The 16488-nt window shown below is 47.4% G+C and overlaps 1 protein-coding gene across 2 annotated transcripts in view; it reads right to left on the bottom strand.

Moving 5' to 3' along the window:
- Positions 1 to 16488, bottom strand: part of Mical2 (microtubule associated monooxygenase, calponin and LIM domain containing 2) — a 206583-nt gene that overhangs the window by 68056 nt on the left and 122039 nt on the right. The window contains exons 21-24 of one of the 2 annotated variants that reach the window (XM_071616384.1): positions 11987 to 12094; positions 10867 to 11053; positions 9583 to 9671; positions 8282 to 8372 (exon numbers count right to left, since the gene is read on the bottom strand). In XM_071616384.1, coding sequence (XP_071472485.1) covers positions 8282 to 8372; positions 9583 to 9671; positions 10867 to 11053; positions 11987 to 12094 — 475 coding nt within the window. Of the gene's footprint in view, positions 1 to 4453; positions 8373 to 9582; positions 9672 to 10866; positions 11054 to 11986; positions 12095 to 16488 lie in introns of those variants that run through there. The other variant, XM_027942426.3, reaches the window with a different exon arrangement.

Consider the following 16488-nt stretch of genomic DNA (forward strand, 5'->3'; position numbering starts at 1 on the left):
GCCACCCAAGCCCACCTGTCACTTTGTGACAAGAGAACTGTGTGGGGATGATTCCCCTCAGAAGGCAAAAACAAGGCTTCTGTCAAAATCAAAGGGTCTACAGATGCAGCAGGATGCACAATGTCCTCCTCCTCCTCCAGTCCTCCCTCCTGAGCTGCGGTGGATGCCAGCAAGAACTTCCCTGGCTCCGACAGCTCCCAGCCTGAGGCCCAGACCAGAGAGCCTATAATCCACGAGCATTTCCTGAGGGCCCCTGTGTGTTCTACCTGTTGGGGTTACGTAAGCACTCAAAAGAACCAGAGATCCCAGACTTAGGGAGCTTATGCCCTAGCACAGAGCAAAACATAAACAATACACAACTCGAATGATTGAGTTACATGGCAGAGCTGAAGGTGATAAATGTGGAAAAAAAAACCCTAGTAGGTAAGGTGAGTAGGATCGCCTAGGGGTGCAGCCTACAGTGCTACAAGGACACCTCCCTGAGAGTGACAGCCTGAACAGACTTGAGCAAAGGACAGGAGCAGCCATATGGATACTGGGAAGGGTATTCTTGGCAGAGGGAACAGCCAGTGCAAAGGCTTTAAGGCAGAATGCACAGGTGTAGGAAGTCGGTGTGTCTGGAATAGTGTGTGAAGGAGACGAATAGGTCAGAGTGCAAGGCCAGGCTGGATAGAGACCCTTGAACTAATGTTTGCCTTTGGAGTTTACAAGGTAGGAGCTGGGGAGCTGGGGGTGGGGAGGATCTCTGAGCAGGAGACCTGACTTAGAGGATCCCTCCATATGAGTGTTGAAAATAGATTGAGGGGTAGAGGGAGAAGTAGAGGAGCCTCCTAGGAGGCCACTGCCATAATCCAGGAAGGAACAATAGTGGCTAAGGCCAGCTAGTGTGAAGGTGGTGAGGAGGCGACATATTCTGCTGCTGTTGGGATTTGCTGATGGGTTGGATGTGGGGCCAAGAGAAAGTAGAATCAAGAATGACCCCCAGCATTGGGGGATGAGCAACAGGAAGAGGGGAATTGCTGTTTGCAACAATGGGGGCAGCCAAGGGCGGAGCCCATTTCAGGGGAAATCAGGATTGGAGGTGGTCTGAGCTGGACGCCCTGGTAGAGCGCAGGTGGAGGTGTGGGTAGGGAGGTGGTGGGTAGATGGCTGGAAACAGAGCCAGGACTGTGTTCCCTCTTATTGTGACTTGGGCACTCTCTAAAGCAAACTCAAGTCCTGTTGGCAGTGGAGGGAGGGAAGGGGGCTCTAGAACTGAGGTCTGGGGATCGGTAGGTGGGTGGCTGGGGAAGCTAGAGAACTAGAAAGAAATAGATGGGGTTGCCCAGTGAGCACTGGGCCTCTGCCTAGTCCTCAACCTGAAGATGTTCTGCCAGGTGTTCTAAGCTCCAGCTGATCTAGAGTGTCTGCAGAAAGTCTTCCTGGGCTCAGCAGAGCACTGTGGCTCAGGCTGAGTGCTCGGCTCATGGGTTTCACCTTCACAAAATGCTATGCTGAGGTTTTGTTTGGTCCCGGTTTGCAGAGGGAACTTGGCCAATGTCGCCAAATCAGAACAAAATGCCAGGAGTCAAAGCCAGGGCTTGGCCAAGTCCAGGGCCCTTATCATACACCAAGGACCCTTAGAACAGGCGCCTGGCTCTGAGCCGGGGCCCTGGTGGCCTCTCTTGAGCCTTCACAGTTGAAGAGGTCGCTGTAGACTCGCCTCTCTGGTACCAGTGAGCTACTTTAACAGGGTCTTCTTACCATTAGTGCTGACCTCAAGGTTTTCACCAGGAGGTGAAGTGCTAATGAGCAGCTGTGTATTAAGTCCTTGGCCCAGTGCTGCACAGAGAAAATGCTCGCCATGTAATAGCTGGGCCAGTGGAGGAGGCAGAAACTTTCTTTTACTTATTTAAGGAATTGAAAACAAAAGTTATAAAAATGAATGAGTTCACAGAAATAAAGGAGAGCAGCTCCCCCACTCTGGTTGACCTACTTAACTCTACTTAGTATTCAAGCAAAACAGATTTATTCCTTCTGTTGGGTTATTTCTTTAGAATACATTCCCTGGGGTAGGATTATTGGGCTGAGAGGTCATAGCCCTTTTCTGAATCTATTTTTTTTTTTTTTTTTTTGGTACTGGAGATTGAACCCAGGGGTGCTTAATCACTGAGCCACATCTCCAGCCCTTTTAAAAATATTTTATTTAGAGACAAGGTCTTGTTACGTTGCTGAGGCTGCCCTTGAGAGATCCTCCTGCCTCAGCCTCCAGAGTTGCTGGGATTACAGGTATGTACCACTGAGCCCGGCTTCTGGATCTTAATAATAATTGCCATATTGCTTTCCAGTAAAAGACTGTCCCAGAGTATGTTTAACTCAATACTAAGTTCTTATTTTCTCTTGCAATCTTGCTAAGTCAGTGGTACAGCATAAGTAATTTACATTCCTTTGGAAGGCAAGAAAGAACTTTTCTGTAAATGCTTTCTTTTTTCTTCTTAGTGTTTAGCTTTTTAATCTGCTTAAGTGAAATTATTTGTTTGCAGCCTTTGTGCATTTATCTTCTGGTCATAAATAAATACGAATGGATCACTTCCACTGGGGGAGGGACCTGGGAAGGCCAGCAGTCAAGGAACTCTTTAAATACCATGGCATTTGACTTTTTAACCTTATTAATTCATATTTTTCCTCAGTTTGCCTAAAAGATTTTAAATTTTACTATTATATGCTGTTTTAAAAAATGCATAGTCAGATTTGTCTCATGTTTTGTCTACATATTTTTTTTTTCTTTTACAGGTATTAAAACTTAGAGAATTGTCACTCCATGAGCTGATGTTTAATTCTATTGTATGTATACACAAACACACACACATATGTACACATACACAAATATATATATGTGTGTGTATTGAGTCTGTGGTGGTGGGAAATTATAATTTAATATTTAATTATATTATTTTACTTTTAGAATGTAAGTCTTTAATGTGGTTAAAGAATATTCTACCAAATGCTATTTCTGTAGATTGTAATATCCAAACCGAATCAACAACAAAATTTCCAAGTAAGAATGGGAAGCCAATATGAACAATTAATTAAGCTTGTTCACCAGAGGACTCCTAGGGAGACCTTTAACATGCTAATGAATCTTGTGCATCTCAAGGTTCAGAAGGACTGGCAAGATCAGTATAAAACATTTCTCAAACTTTGTGACTATGGAACTCTCTATTTGTGAAGCAACTCTTGGGGTACCACACTTGGAAGAATGTTGCTTTAATCCAACTCTAAAGAAAAATCAAAACCAAACCCTGAGCTCTACAGAGTGGAAGATTCTTGTCTGTTTCATTCCCTGCTGCATTCCCAGCACACAGTAGATGCTCAGTAATGATCAATTGAGTAAATGAACAAACACAGGTAAACAAATAAGATGAATCAGATCTAGGACAGCAGTTCTGAGACACATATCTCTAAAATGCAGGGAGATATAGGGATTTTGGGTCGTCCACTGCTGTATCCCCAGAATCTAGAGTAATGGCTAGGATAGGTAAGTAAAGGAATGAGACACTTGCCAAACCTGCTAGCTGGCTTCCGGTCCCTCACGTCTTTCCTTGGATGGAAGGAAAGGAGTACAAGACCCTTGGTCATGACCTGAGTTGGCTCTGAAGGCAGATCCAGGCACCAGCAGGTAAGCTGGAGACCAGGGCCCCAAATCTGCTCCTTTGGAGGTGCGGAGCCCTCATAAAGTTCACAGGTGGCTTGTCATATCAGTGTCGGAAACCCCGCTACATCAGGCCTGGCGATGGCAGGCCTCTGCCCAGGGGCACTATGTAGCCTAGCAGAGTGAAGCTCCAAATCCTTCCCCTGAACACAGCCTGCAGTTGGGTGGAGCCTGCCCTGGGAGCTGGACTCAGAAGGTGCTGAATGACCGGAACTTTTGTGGGTAGGGGATGGTGAATGGCTCTCCATGTGATGAGAGCACACCTGCTGTGTTCACTGCCATCCTGACGGGTATCCCTCTTTCCTCTTTACCTTCCACCCACCACTCAGCTGGAGCAGTGTAAAATGTTCAAGACCCAACCTTTGCTCTCTAGGGGCCTAAATCCTGAAAGTTCATTGGCAAAGCTCATCAGGGCTCTGGCTTGGAAGTGTGGGGGAAATGGGTGCAGGGAGCAGTCTACAGTCTGTTCCTAAGAGCAGAAGTCACACTGACCCTCACCTACTCTGCCCAGCATTTAGAATAGCAGAGTACCATGAGTTTTCAAGGAAGAGATCCCAAAGCTTGGCCCCGGAGTATTGGTGACATTTTCCAAATATTACCCCTGGGTAATATTTTGGAGTGTCCCAGCGCAGCCCCAGAGAATCCCATGTCACCACAAGTGCAAGTCCCACCAGCGGTTTAGGGAAGACAGACTCCCTAAACCTATCCCTGTATTTGAGTTTTTAGGAGTTTCCATGGCAAAGAAGAGAGGAAACAATGAGCTTTATAAAGAACCATATTTATTTTCATTTACAGCATCAAATACCATAAATAAAGCTAAACATTGTTTGCTGTGTGCAAAATACAGGGTTCCACGTGGCACTGTAAATGATCACCAAAGGTCACAGACATGCCTTGCAATGAGAGAGGGAGGCTAGCTAAAGAGAGGCTGAGAGGGAGGAAGGCTCTCTTTGGTAGACATTCTAGAAAGGGAGGGAGACTCTGCAAGAGAAGATAAGACAAGAGCAACGACTTCGTACTGGCCAGGCTCTACACCAATGCAGCGAGGGATGCGGCATGCAGGGCTGGGCAGAGGCTCAGAGGTCAGGGTGGTTCTGGCTCCATGCAGGACAGACACCAACTGCAGCCTGAGACTGCGAGGCCTGGCCTCAACAGCTCCACAGCACATGATATGCTGGTTCTTTGAGGAGCACTTTGATTGTCCTGCTGCTCCAGGTCAATGAGGCTGCAGGAATATGTGCTTTAAGACAAGTCACAGGAGCATTTAAACTTGGTTCCAGGCCTGGGGTTGACCTCGGTCATTTCTCAAAGCCATTTCTCTCCTGTGACAGTGACTACCTTGTTTAAAGCTCCTGAATTATTGGGGCTTTAGGAGCCACGGGGGATAAGAAGAGCACCCGCCAACCCCTTGAATCTATGGTGCAGGCTGCCATAGAGGAAGGATTTGCTAGAATAGTGTGATGACATGTTCACAATACACAGCAAGGGTCAAACTTGTGATGAAGCCTGAGAGCAAATATTTTTAAAAATCCCTACAAAATGAATCGCCTGTGATTTGGGTCAATGGCATTTAGTAATTATGTTAGAACCAAAATAAAAAGACGCTACTGTACAGGACAGTTTTCAGAGGTTGTTAGACAAAAGCATTCTTTTCAAGGGTGACAGAGCCCTCCCTATAAGGTACTGTCTCAGGGTTAACCCTCCCAAGAAGGCAAGTGGCTTTGCAGGTGCCATTGGAAAACATGCACTCAAACTGGCCCAGGGAACAGAGGAGAGGTGGGGCATGCACTTGGTGTGGAACAGGCTGCTGGCTCCAGGGGAAGTGAAATTAGAACATGGCTTTTGAGCTGAACACCACCCCACGCTGTTAACTATCCATGCCACCAAATGAGTCCGTTAGTATGCAAGACACTCACAATTAGCACAACCAGTACTGGGGGCGGGGAGGACGGGGTACGGAAAGCAGGTTAGGGGTTAGCACCACTCTCTGAAAATTGCCAAGAAAATCAGTCACCTTAGAGCAGAAGTGTGTCAGCCAAGAAGTGGGTGTAGCACTGGAAGGCTGAAATGAACTGACGGCCACAGTGTAAGGTTGGAAAGAGAAAGACAGAAAAGAGATCTTAGCTGGGTGGCAAAGAAGAAATGAATGACGATAGGAGAAGGCACTCAAGTTGAAAGTCAGGAAACCGTTAAAAAAAAAAAAAAAGGAAAACTTCTCCCAACAAGTCACCTCAATTAGGAGAGATGAACCTTTCTGGTGGTGACCAGCTGCTGATTGACAGGAGTGGACACATGTGGTCTGCATATTGTCAATGCTCTGCTCTACCCGACTGAGAGACCTCCCATCTCCATATTCTCTTTGTCCCACTTTTACTCTGGTGCCTTATATTTATCCTTGAATACGTAGCAGAGGCCTCGAGGTGTCTGCCCCCATCCCAGGATCCACCCATGTGTCGGTGCTGCTCACCAGGAAGGTTCACGGTCTCAGAACATACAAATATCTCAGGCTTGTGACAGGCACAACCCCCTCTATTACAGTAATTCAAACCAGTCTCCTTATGACCAGAAACCCCAGCTTCACAAAGGGGATCAGCCCACCCTGAGCTGGTGGCAATCACAGTAACACGGCTGTCCACATCGTGACCTCAAGAATTTAAATCAAACATAAAAGGAACCAACAGCTCCTCCATCGTGCGTAACATTGAAATCCCAGCAACACATGAGAAAAATACAATGCGAGTCAGAGGAGCCGGTTCCCACAGACTTGGCCACAGTCGGGCTGCTGTTTTCCCCCAAGGATTTCAGGGAAGTGATTGTCGAAATTTTGCAACCCCTATTTCCTCCCCCACCCCCCATAGAAACTTGTCATCTCATGTCCTCGAGAACTCTGGCTCCTCACATGCACCAGGTTCCAGCCCTGGATCTAGAGGAATCTCTAGAGGTAGTATTTACTCAGAGGCCTCGTGAGCCTAAAGACTGTGGGTACACTGAACCCCTAGAGGGTCTTTCTCTATCAGCTCCTCAGTTGCTCAACCAGATCCTGCAGCTGTGCATGTCCAGGTAGAGTCGGGGTGGGGACAGCTGAGGGCTCTGCCAGACACCCTGAGTAAAACATGCAGGTGGGCCTCATACTCATTTTTTGCTCTGACAGGACCCATTTCATTGAATTGGTCCATTCCTAGCCCTCTCTGCAGGTCAAGAATGCCGCAGAGATCCCCCTGGAGTGCAAACACCCTTTTTGCTAGGGTCACATGAACCTGGACCCTAAATGTTAGGACCATGTGGCTGGGCACCTGTAGACAAGGACCACTAGGCAGGCCATGCTTCCCAAGGGCTCACAAGCACCCTCAGGCTCAGCTAACACCAAGGGAGGGGGTGACTTCTTCCTCTCCCTGAGCGGCCTTATCTTTTAGAGGCCCAAATGCCACCAACTGAAATAGCTTGTCCTCAGTATGGCATCAGCTTGATGGATCTCTGGGGTCAAGTGCCATTGGGCTTTCCCTGCAGTGCCCATTAGTGGAAGGAAAAATGTAGGTTTGCAACAATCTGAAACCCTGTGGTTCTGCAACACTGGCTTATGATTTGGTGTGGGAAAAAGCCCTTAAGTTTCTTTTATATCAAAACAAAAGAGAAAATGGTCCTCCCTCTGGAGGACAGAGTCAACTACACATTGCTATGTGCATTCATTCTATTATTCTTTTCTTCCAAAATCATTATGCTTTCATATTGGAAAAAAAAAAAAACCCAAAACAACAACAACAACAAAAAAAACATGCCCACTGTTGACAAGGGGCATCCAGTTACAAAAGTCAAAAGGCACTTGTCAGAAGATCGCACATTCACTTTTGTGTATATAAATCCCAGACTGTTAACTTTGCAGGTAGCGATTATTACAACTCACTAGAATGTGGAAGGGGCTTGTACAACCGATTATAAACTTCAAACCCATGTTTAGAAAAACTGACACTTTAGAAAAAAAAATGTTTTTTCTTGGCTTAGTGAAAGTTAAAAAATTGAAATGTAAACCCAGAAATATGGCTCGCTTTGGTATAAAAAACAGTACAAAGTTATAAAACACATCCTTCATGTCATCCCTGGCCCTAGCACCATGGCTAGATGTTCATCCTGTCAAGGCCAGTCATAGGTGGCCAATGTGAAACTCTTTGGCTTGGAGCTAATTGGTTATAGACACTAGACTTCCTGGCCAGAGCCTTTGCAAACTACAAACACACTGCCATCTAAACTATGGAAATGTTAAGGCACTTTGGGACAGCCAGGGGCTTCACTGGAGCTTGATGGGGATGCACCTGAGCACCCAGCTTCGAATGCTCTCGAGGGAATCCTCAGACTCCCGGTACATGGTTGCCAGGACCTCAGCGAAGGCCCAGAGAAGTGGCAGCCCAAGGCTCAGAAGCTCGTACATGTAGCAGTAGTTGTAAGCATTGTCCCTGAAATGGAGGCCGGCAGCTTGCAGGAGTCCCTGCATCCAGTTAAGCAGGCCCCAGGGGAGGCGGAGCAGGTCCCTCTGCAGCCTGAGAGGCCAGCTCAGGGCTCTCCTAAAGAAGGAGGTGGAGATACCTGGGGGGCTACCTTCTGGTGTGCCAATGGCAGCCACTGCACAAGAACTTTCCGTGGGAGTGTCTCGCTGAGGGACTTCTTGCTCCTGCCACGTCCCCTCCTTCTGAGAAAGAGACCAAAATGAGGGCATTTAGTCCACGACTCTCACAGAGGACTCCTCCAACAAAGCAGACTGAGAGGGCCAGAGAAACTCTAACTTGGCAAACTGTGGGTTCACCCCCCAAATAGTCTCAGGCCCCACTCATGATGCTGAATATGGGCACAACTTTTGGGGGGATAAACTGACCATATAGTTCATGAGGCTTCAAAATAAATGGTTGCCCTTTGACCAGCAACCCAACTTGTAGTGATTTATACTAAGATAATATTTTGAAACACAGGTGAAGATTTGCATATAAAGACATTCATTGTAAAAAAAAACATTTGTAAGATAAAAATACCAAAGTGTAAGTCCAAACGTGGGGCTAGTGAAGTAGGTTATTGATCATGCATAAAATAGGATCTATTATAGGCATTAAAAATTAGAATCCCAAAGAATTTTTAACATCATGGAAAACTGTTATTGATACACTGTTGATTAAAAAAAGAAAAAGGAAAAGGAGGAAATGAAACTGTGGAGATAGATAGGATTCTAACTGGGTTAAGAATACCTAGGAAAAAAGTCTGGACGGGGTAGTTTTTTCAGAGTACAGTGATTAACTTTTCTTCTTTATATGTTTTAAAATCCATCACCCCTATTTTTTTACATTGAGACTACATTACTTGTATTATTAGAAAAAAGTTTTAGGTTGTGGTTTTATGGTGGTGGGTGATTCATCAATCCAGAGAAAAGGTATTTGCTAAGAGCTGCCAGAGGGGGCGCTGCCTCATCTATAAACTCAGTGGGCTGGGCTTTAAGCTGACATTGAAGGGCCTGGGGAAGGACCAGGAAGGGTGAAAAGCTGACCTTATATCAGGTGTTCCTCCTGCAAACAGCACCTTGTGGCCAGGTGGGCCCCAGGCACAGAGTGACCATGTGGCTTTATGTGGCTGAGCAAATACTGTCCTTGGCTTCAGGAGAAGCCAGCCAACCACTTACCTGGGAACTGGCATCTGGAATGGGACAAACCCCAGAGGCTGGCTCAACAGACCACAGACCATGCACAGGAACCACCCACACCAGGAAGTGGAGGCTCTTTTTTTTTTTTATCTGAGGGTAGTTTTTGTCCCCCCCCCCCCCCAGGGCCATAAAAGTTGGTCTAACATTGAGGAATGCTTGACCTTCTCCTCTTAAGGGGTTTCCCTGTCCCACCAACACTCAAGATAGAACATACCTCTCTTTGCTGCTTCAGCTCTGCCCGCCTCTTCCGTTGTTTGCTATTGGTTTTATAGTGACTGAAATGAGGCTTGCAGTAAAATTTGCCTGTAAAAAGACAAAGAGACACACATACACATACAATTTTTTTCCCCCTGTAAAACAGCCACAGTAGACATAAGCCAAGGTCCCATGGCTATCCAACTTAGAATACATCATTAATAAAAATCAGCCCAGATCCACTCAACCTTGAGAAATGGCATCTGTCACCTGCCCTAAAAATGTGGCCCTGAGATGAGACAGCTGCACTCTTTGTTGCTTTAGAGAAAGCTCCAGCAATGGGGGCTCCCAGGGAGCAAAATGGTAGCTCTGAGTATCAGCACTCTTGGTCCTTCTTTCCGGAATCCCTCGGGAGTAGGGAAGGCTGAGAACAAGGGAAAGCTGTGTCAGGCAAGAAAAGATGCCGACGGGGGACATGCTGGGTAACTGGCCACTGCCCAGGACCACTGGGTACCTTCCAGAAAAAGTTTCCCTGCTCTCTGCTACGATAGTAAAAACAGTGATGGCAACAAGAACAATAGTGAAGAACTTGGTGTGGGACTTCCTGTGCGTCAGGCGCTAGTCTAAACGCTTCACGTAAATAACTCACAACAATCTCCTGAGCTAAGTACTATTATCATCCTTACTTTACAGACAAGGAAACTGAGAGACCAAGAGGTTAAATCACAGGCCCAGGTTATATGGCTAGCAGGTGTAATCTGAATTTGAAGCTGGCCTGTGAGTTGGAGGGTATGTCATCCTAAGCACTATGCTACACTTGATGGTGCAATGGAAAGTGCTGGAAATTACAAACCCATCACCGCTGTGCTGAGCAGAGCTCCTTCCTTGATGATCTCTGGTAGGCCACTTATCAGAGGAAATGTTATTATCAAGGTCATTTTTTAATAACTCATATTTTATAAATACTACCAATAGGCCATCATGTAGTACACCCTGTTATCAGGGTTGATTTTCTTGGGTACTCAGGGACCATGGAAGGTGGTGTGGCTAAATGAGAAGATTTATATAGAGCCCTCAGAACCTGGGTGCCACCAGAGCGCGGCATACTGTGGTGGTGGCCATGGCTTCCCGGTCCCTCACAACACAGGTGGCCTCTGCAGCTGGGGCTCCCAGGTTCTCTAAACAGCTTTCTTGACAACTCACACTCCCCCCTGGGAAGGGTTGGGTGTCCTAGAACCTCCTCAGGGCTGGGAAGGTCACAGCTGAGGCCAGAGCCAGTGCCCTCCTGGCTGCGGGGGTTTACCTTCATCACAGTCGAAGGTGTAGGCGGCCAGGTGCAGGGTGGTGGCACAGACGCTGCAGCGGAAGCACTCGCGGTGGAAGAAGTGGCCCTCGGCGCTCAGCCGCTCCATCACGTACACTCGCTTCTTACAGAAGTAGCAGGTGTCGCTGCCACCCAGGTTCAGTGGGAACACCTTCCGTACAGACTCCTGGGGCGGAACAGAGGAGCAGTGCGTGAGGTCCAGAGAGTCTTCGGGGGCCAGGCCTGGGTGCTGAGAAACTCCAAACTGAACTACGGGGACATCTTGGACTCTGGTTTGCCGCTCGCATCTTTGCTGCAAAGATAGAGGTTCCTGATATCTGTCCCTGGGGAGAGACAGGGCTTCTTCCCCAGACTGGCTGCTCTGGCTCTGGGTGGGAGGGTCCGATGGAGCAGGTGTCACGACGCCAGCTTTCTTGACAACTCACACTCCCCCCTGGGAAGGGTTGGGTGTCTGCCCAGTGGTATTCTCTATAGGAGATAAACATCACTGGCTCCAGAGGGGGTTACTGACACGATCCTGCTGAGGATGTTCTACATGTCCTTGCTCTCTGCAGTGACTAGGTCAGACAAGCAAAGCTGGTGGCCTCAAGTCTGCTCAAGAGAGTGTCAATAAGGGAGAACTTGAGTCTGACAAACCATCACAGGCAAAGGTAGAGGGGAGACGTGGGCCAGGACAGCCCAGCCCTGGGCAGTTCCAAGACAATGTGCCAAGGGGAGACAAACTGTCAATGCACGTGGCTGGTGGTGGCAGCAAGCAGCCTCATGTGAGGAGGGAGAACGAGAGGGAAGCTCTTGTGTTCTCTCCACTACTCGGTTCCCCATCCAACACACAGGGCCATTCAGGTCGGCACCAAACACTGACAACATGGACCCTCCTTCTCCAGAGCCACAGACAGTCCCACAGAGGACCTGAGTGAAGTTCGTCTTTAAGGAAACGCGGCTTCCCTGGCGCCTCTGCTCAGGCCCAGCCCGTTTCTCTTGTTCCCAGAGAAGGGGAGCTTTCAGGGGGCTGGGCCGTCGTCCTCTCCACCGCCCATGCTCCCCCCTAGGAGGCCAGGGCCAGTGTCTGCAGGTGAAGGCTGAGAGCGCATGTCCTTACCAGGTCTGGAGAGGTGGCCTGGGTCTTACGTCTGTGATCATTCAAGTACAGATTGACCAGGACTTCAGCTGCAGCCCCTATTCCGCTGGACACTTTCCCTACCGTCAGCTAACCAATAGCAGAGTCGGAGGGGACAGAGACAAAAGAGAGGCCAGTTAGCACCCAGAAGGAAAATGCAGCAAGGCTGGAGGTGGGAGAGTGCTCCGAACCCACATGCCAACAGCACCCAATGTCCCAGAGAGGTAAGCCATCCAGGAGGAGGAGGTGAGCATCCGGAGATGGAGAGAGGAAAGAAGACACACACACACACACACACACACACACACACACACACACACACACAGACTCCACTTCTCTGAGGTACCTGGAGTCATCAGAATCACAGAGACAGAATAGTGGTCGCCAGGGGAAACTTTTTTTTTATAATTATTTTTTAGTTGGGTTGGACTTTTATTTATTTTTATGTGGTGCTGAGAATGAAACCCAGTGCCTCACACATGCCAGGCAAATGCTCCACCACTGAGCCACAACCCCAGGCCCCAGGGGAAACATTTTTTACGGGTGCAGTTTTAGTTTTATAAGATCAAAAGAGTTCTGGAGATGGAGGGTCATGAAGGTTACACAACAGTATAAGTATACTTAGTATCACTGAAGTGTACAATGAAAAATGGTTAAGATGGCTTTATGCTAAGTGTATTTTAACACAATAAAAAAATTGGAAAAAATATTAAGAAAACCTCCCCAAAACGTTGGGTGAGCCTAGTGACTGGCAGAACCACATCCATTGGGGGTGCCAGGCCTTCAGGGGTTCACTGAGCCTCTGCCCTAATGGGGCAAATGAATCTCAAGAGTAGTTTTAATTTGCAGTTTTCTAATTACTAGAGATGTTGACCATTTATTCATGTATTTATTGACCATTCGTATTTATTCTTTTAAGATGTGTTTGTTTAGTACCTTTGCCCATTTATTGATTGGGTTTGTTTGTTTGTTTGTTTGTTTAGTGTTAAGTTTTTTTGAGTTCTTTGTATAACTTGGAAATGAATGCCCTGAGTTGCAGGTGGCAAAGATTTTCTCTCATTCTGTAGACTCTCTCTTAACACTCTTTTTTTTTTTTGTGTGTGTGTACAAGGGATTGAACCCAGGGGATTAAACTGCTGAGACACACCTCCAGCCCTTTTAAAATATTTTATTTAGAGACAGGGTGTCGCTGAATTTCTTAGGGCCTCACTAAGTTGCTAAGGCTGGCTTTGTACTGGTGATCCTCTTGCCTCAGCCTCCCAAGTCGCTGGGATCACAGGCATGCAACACCAAGCCCAGCTCCTCATATTCTTGATTATTTCCTTTGCTGTGAAGAAGCTTTTTAGTTTGATGTCATCCCATTTATTGATTTTCGATTTTACTTCTTGCGCTTTAGGAGTCTTGTTAAGAAAGTCAGTTTCTAAGCCCATATGTTGTAATATTGGGCCTAGATGTTCTCCCAGTATGTGCAAGGTTTCTGGTCTAATTCCTAGGTCTTTGATCCACTTTGAGTTGATTAAAGATGAGAGATAGGGGTTAAATATTATTCTACTACACATGGATTTCCAGTTTTCCCAGCACCATTTGTTGAAGAGGCTATCTTTTCTTATTTCATCTCACTCTAGTTAGAATGGCAATTATCAAGAATACAAGTAACAATGCATGTTGGCAAGGATGTGTGGTCGGGGAAATACACTCACGCATTGCTGGTGGGACTGCAAACTGGTGCAAAAACTCTGGAAAGAATTATGGAAATACCTTGCAAAACTAGGAATGGAACCACTATTTGACCCAGCTATCCCACTCCTTGGTATATATCCAAAGGATTTAAAATCAGCATATAATATGTGACACAGCCACATCAATGTTTATAGCAGCTCCATTTACAATAGCTAAGTTATGGAGCCAACCTAGGTGCTCGTCAACTGATGAATGGATAAAGAAAAAGTGTCTCTCTCTCTCTCTCTCACACACACACACACACACACACACACACACAAACACAAAATGGAATATTAGTCAGCCATAAAAAATGACTTTATAATATTTGCCAGTAAATGGATGGATCTGGAGATGATCAGGCTAAGTGAAACAAGCTAATCCTCAAAAGCAAAAGGTTGGATATTTTCAGTGATATGTGGAAGCTAACCCATAATAAGGGTGGGGAGGGCCAGAATAGAAGTTCAGTAGATTAGACAAAGGGAAATAAAAGGAAGGAAAGGGGAATAGGAAAAGGAAAGACAGCAGAATGAACCTGATATAATTTTTCTATGAACATATATGAATACACCACAGTGAATTTCACCATTGTGTACATCAACAAGAAAGTGGTCCTAATTAGAAGAAGCTATATTCCATGCTCGAACAATTATATCAAAATGAATTCCACTGTCATGCATAACTTAAAAGACACTCAAATCAATGTGCCTTCAACATATTAATTATATTTTCCCATCTTTTGATATTGTCAAATCATCTCAAAAGGAATAATGTCAATTATTAAACAAAATGGATTCCAGAGAGGGGAAGGGATCTCCTTGAGATCACTTATCATATAAGTGCAAGATTCAGAACTATTCTCAGGACTCCTGACCCCAGCTCTGGCCGTCAAGCCTGTCTCATTAGGGGCAGGGGGAATTGAACTCTTTGGGGCTAATAATTACCCATAGGCCTGTGTTGCACCTGTGTGTGTGTGTGCAAAAGTCTGTGCAAAAGTTTGTAAGACAGAGAAGCCAAGCTAAGGAGAGAAGGAAACCAGGAACCACTCTCTCACAGACAGAAGGCAAATCTGCAGTCCTGCTCCAGAGAGCCCATCACCTGGGAGGGCTGTGGCTGCAGCTAAGTGGCCACGGGGACAGGCAGGGCCCAATTTCACCTCTGACAGGTTCTGAGCTATTTTCTCGTTTAGTAAAATGAGGGCAGTTGCACCTGCCCCATGGATTTGTGAGAAGGACCGAGTGCATGGTGCGTGGCAGGGCTGGGCCAAGATAAGCTTGATCCTCCCTCCTCCCTCCTCTGGATTCAGCCCTCCACTCTTGGGTACCTACAGAGCTGCACCCATGTCTGAGTCCCTCCGGGCAGGACCATGGAACAGTTTGCCAACAAGCAGTGGCTGGAGTGAAGGGGTGGCTGGGCTACTCTGGGCTGTTTGGAGAGCACAGTGGAGGGCTCAATGGCAGTGCCACACGGGTCCCAGAGCTGGTGCAGGGCAAAGCCAGCCCAGAGCGGGAGAGGCAGCAGCTCCACATGGGTCTGAACACCCCTCATCTGAGTGTCGTTCTCCTGAACCTACAAACGTCTGGATCCCACCAGTGTGTTGAGGAGCTGGGGAAGGGGAGAGGCTGGGAGCTGGGGAAGGGGCGAGGCTGGCAGCTGGAGCAGGACCAGGCACTATCACGCATCCAGCCCTCAGCAAACCCCAACTTGTTCTCCCTCTCCAGGAGAGAATGCAGCAGAACGCTGTCCTCTGCTTAGGGGAATCAAGCATGCAAAACCTGTGATTTGGGAAATACTCTTTCTGAGCATAAGACTCTGGAGGAAGAGGGGCTCCAGATCCTGCCTAGTCTCCAAATCCAGCTTCTGGGAGGAAAGGCCAGGTCAAGCAGCACCACAGGCTGCAGGAGGACCTCTGGGCAAAGGTTGATAGCTTTGAGGACCACAAGTAACAGTGACTCAAATGTGGGTGAAATGATACTCTCCATCTAAACCCTAGTCTGCTCTTGGGAGGCCATATCTAATCCCATAATAGGAAGCCTCGAATACAAAGCATGAGGGTCTAGAATCAGAGAAGCAAAGGACAGGAATCTGCACAGCTCCCCAGTTCCTGGCTGAGGAGCCCCCTCTGCACCTCATGCTAACTCTTTGGATTCAAGCAAAAGCAGAGGTGCTCTCAGGATGAATAGGAGAGGGATGCCAAGCAGGTTGGCGAGAATGACAAGGCCCAGGAGACTTTCCTCCCGTCCTGATTAAGGGAGTCAACACTAAGAGCAACTTTGGAGCAGTCACTCCATGATGCATTTGTGCGGCTCTTGGGAACTGCTGAGAAGTGGCTGCGGGCCTGGGGGTGGAGTGGGGAGGGGTGTCTGATCCCTCAGGCTTCCGCAGATGGGGTCTCATCAGACTTACAAAGCCTGCTACTTCTCAGGAGCAGCAGCTGCCAGGCCATCCCAGCCCTGCCCCCATCATGCCGGCCTGGCCTGAGGGAGATTAGGATTTTGCTCGAAGCATTGCTTTCTGCCATTTTCAGAAGGCTAAAAAATGCCAAGCTACTTGACTCCTGCTTCCAGGAAAGTTCAGGTGTGTTGGCTCAGGACAATAAGCCATTGTTGGCCTGAGGTTCGATCCCCAGATGGGGCCCCCAACTCTGCCACTCAGATAGAGGCTGAGAATACAGCCCTGATCAAAATAAAGAGGGAAGGCAGAGGGGGTCCCATTCAGCCTTGCCCACCCAGCCCCATGGGTGGCTGTCTCCACTAGCCCAGTGT

This window comes from Marmota flaviventris, chromosome 9 (genome assembly GCF_047511675.1).
Source record: "Marmota flaviventris isolate mMarFla1 chromosome 9, mMarFla1.hap1, whole genome shotgun sequence".
Taxonomy (NCBI): Eukaryota; Metazoa; Chordata; class Mammalia; order Rodentia; family Sciuridae; genus Marmota; species Marmota flaviventris.